The sequence below is a fragment of the Hermetia illucens genome, chromosome 2 (genome assembly GCF_905115235.1).
Source record: "Hermetia illucens chromosome 2, iHerIll2.2.curated.20191125, whole genome shotgun sequence".
Taxonomy (NCBI): Eukaryota; Metazoa; Arthropoda; class Insecta; order Diptera; family Stratiomyidae; genus Hermetia; species Hermetia illucens.
Window position 1 is genome coordinate 103,509,319 of NC_051850.1, and position 1,195 is coordinate 103,510,513.

Here is a 1,195-nt window from a genome sequence, read left to right on the forward strand (position 1 = left end):
AGCAGATGAACCGTTTCCAATGAAAACTTATATAAAATTTTGGAAGGAACCACATCCATATTGCAAACTATACAATATGTTCAATTGATTCAAAAGCACTGCTGGGAGATAATCACTTAAAAGAAAGTTGGCACAATCTGAATTATAAAACGATTCAGCTACAAGGTAGCTAGCATATTGTTTCGATCACCATCATCATCACCAAGCCTTCTTTCCAGAAAAAATAATATGGAATTCTTGTGTAAAGAAAAGAGGCTCTATGCAAATTCGGTCCAAATGTTGAAAAACAGGCAGGTATGGGAAACACATTTATTTTCTAATTCAGTATTATCTAAAATTAATATTAAGAGCATAGTTTTAATCACGGAATGATTCTGAGACAGATGAAGAAGTGACAGATGAATCTGAGATCTCGAAACCGCCTTGATCGAAGGTTTCTCTTTCAACATTTACTGATGATGATGATTCTTGGAATTCTGTAAATTTTAATTGTAATTTTTACACTCAAATAATATTTATGATCTTACCAGCAACACCACCCGGACGGAAACCACCACCTGGACCAAAACCACCACCGCCAAAACCACCTGCTCCGAAACCGCCAATTTGCCCTCCGAATTGAGGAGCAGCAAGGGCCACAACAAGAACGGCGAGGATGACAATGAGAGAAGCTAGGAATTTCATTATTAACGGTGACACTTCAGAAACGACTGATACCAATAGGGTGTATGACTTTAGCTTTTATAGTAACAAGATAACGTATTCATCTCAAACCTATATTTACTCTTTATCATTACGATTATGCGTGATCAGTCTAGTTCGGTCTATCAAAGCGATTCCAATCAACCAAAAAACGGCCACAAACTTTGTAGTTACACGTGCTTATTGTAATGAATTTTCACCTCCGAAAGTTTTTTTGTTGATTTACTGGTTTTCCGAAAAGTCCCCCAAACCTGTATCTACCTCGTGTACAAGAAGGAAACACTTCTTTCAGCGGAGGTCAATGGAAGTCCATTCTCCTCTCTTGATCATATTAATAATGTTTTATGCTCACTATATTTCTTAGACACCGGATTATGTTACGTCATATTCTCACGAGGAGTTAAATATCTAAATGGTAATATGATGGCATTAAACAAGTTGGTCATTTCACTATCAACCTTAGTCATTTCATATACCATTTGGTGGGCATTAA

The 1,195-nt window shown here is 36.7% G+C and overlaps 1 protein-coding gene across 1 annotated transcript; it reads right to left on the minus strand.

The window, feature by feature from the left end:
* Positions 1 to 295: 295 nt before the first annotated feature.
* On the minus strand, positions 296 to 752 carry LOC119649851 (ctenidin-1-like). The gene is made up of 2 exons (XM_038052208.1): positions 528 to 752; positions 296 to 476 (listed from the first exon to the last, which is right to left on the minus strand). The coding sequence occupies exons 1-2, from the start codon at positions 682 to 684 to the stop codon at positions 358 to 360; spliced, it is 276 nt and encodes a 91-aa protein (XP_037908136.1). The 5' UTR covers positions 685 to 752; the 3' UTR covers positions 296 to 357.
* Between the last annotated feature and the right edge of the window lie 443 nt (positions 753 to 1,195).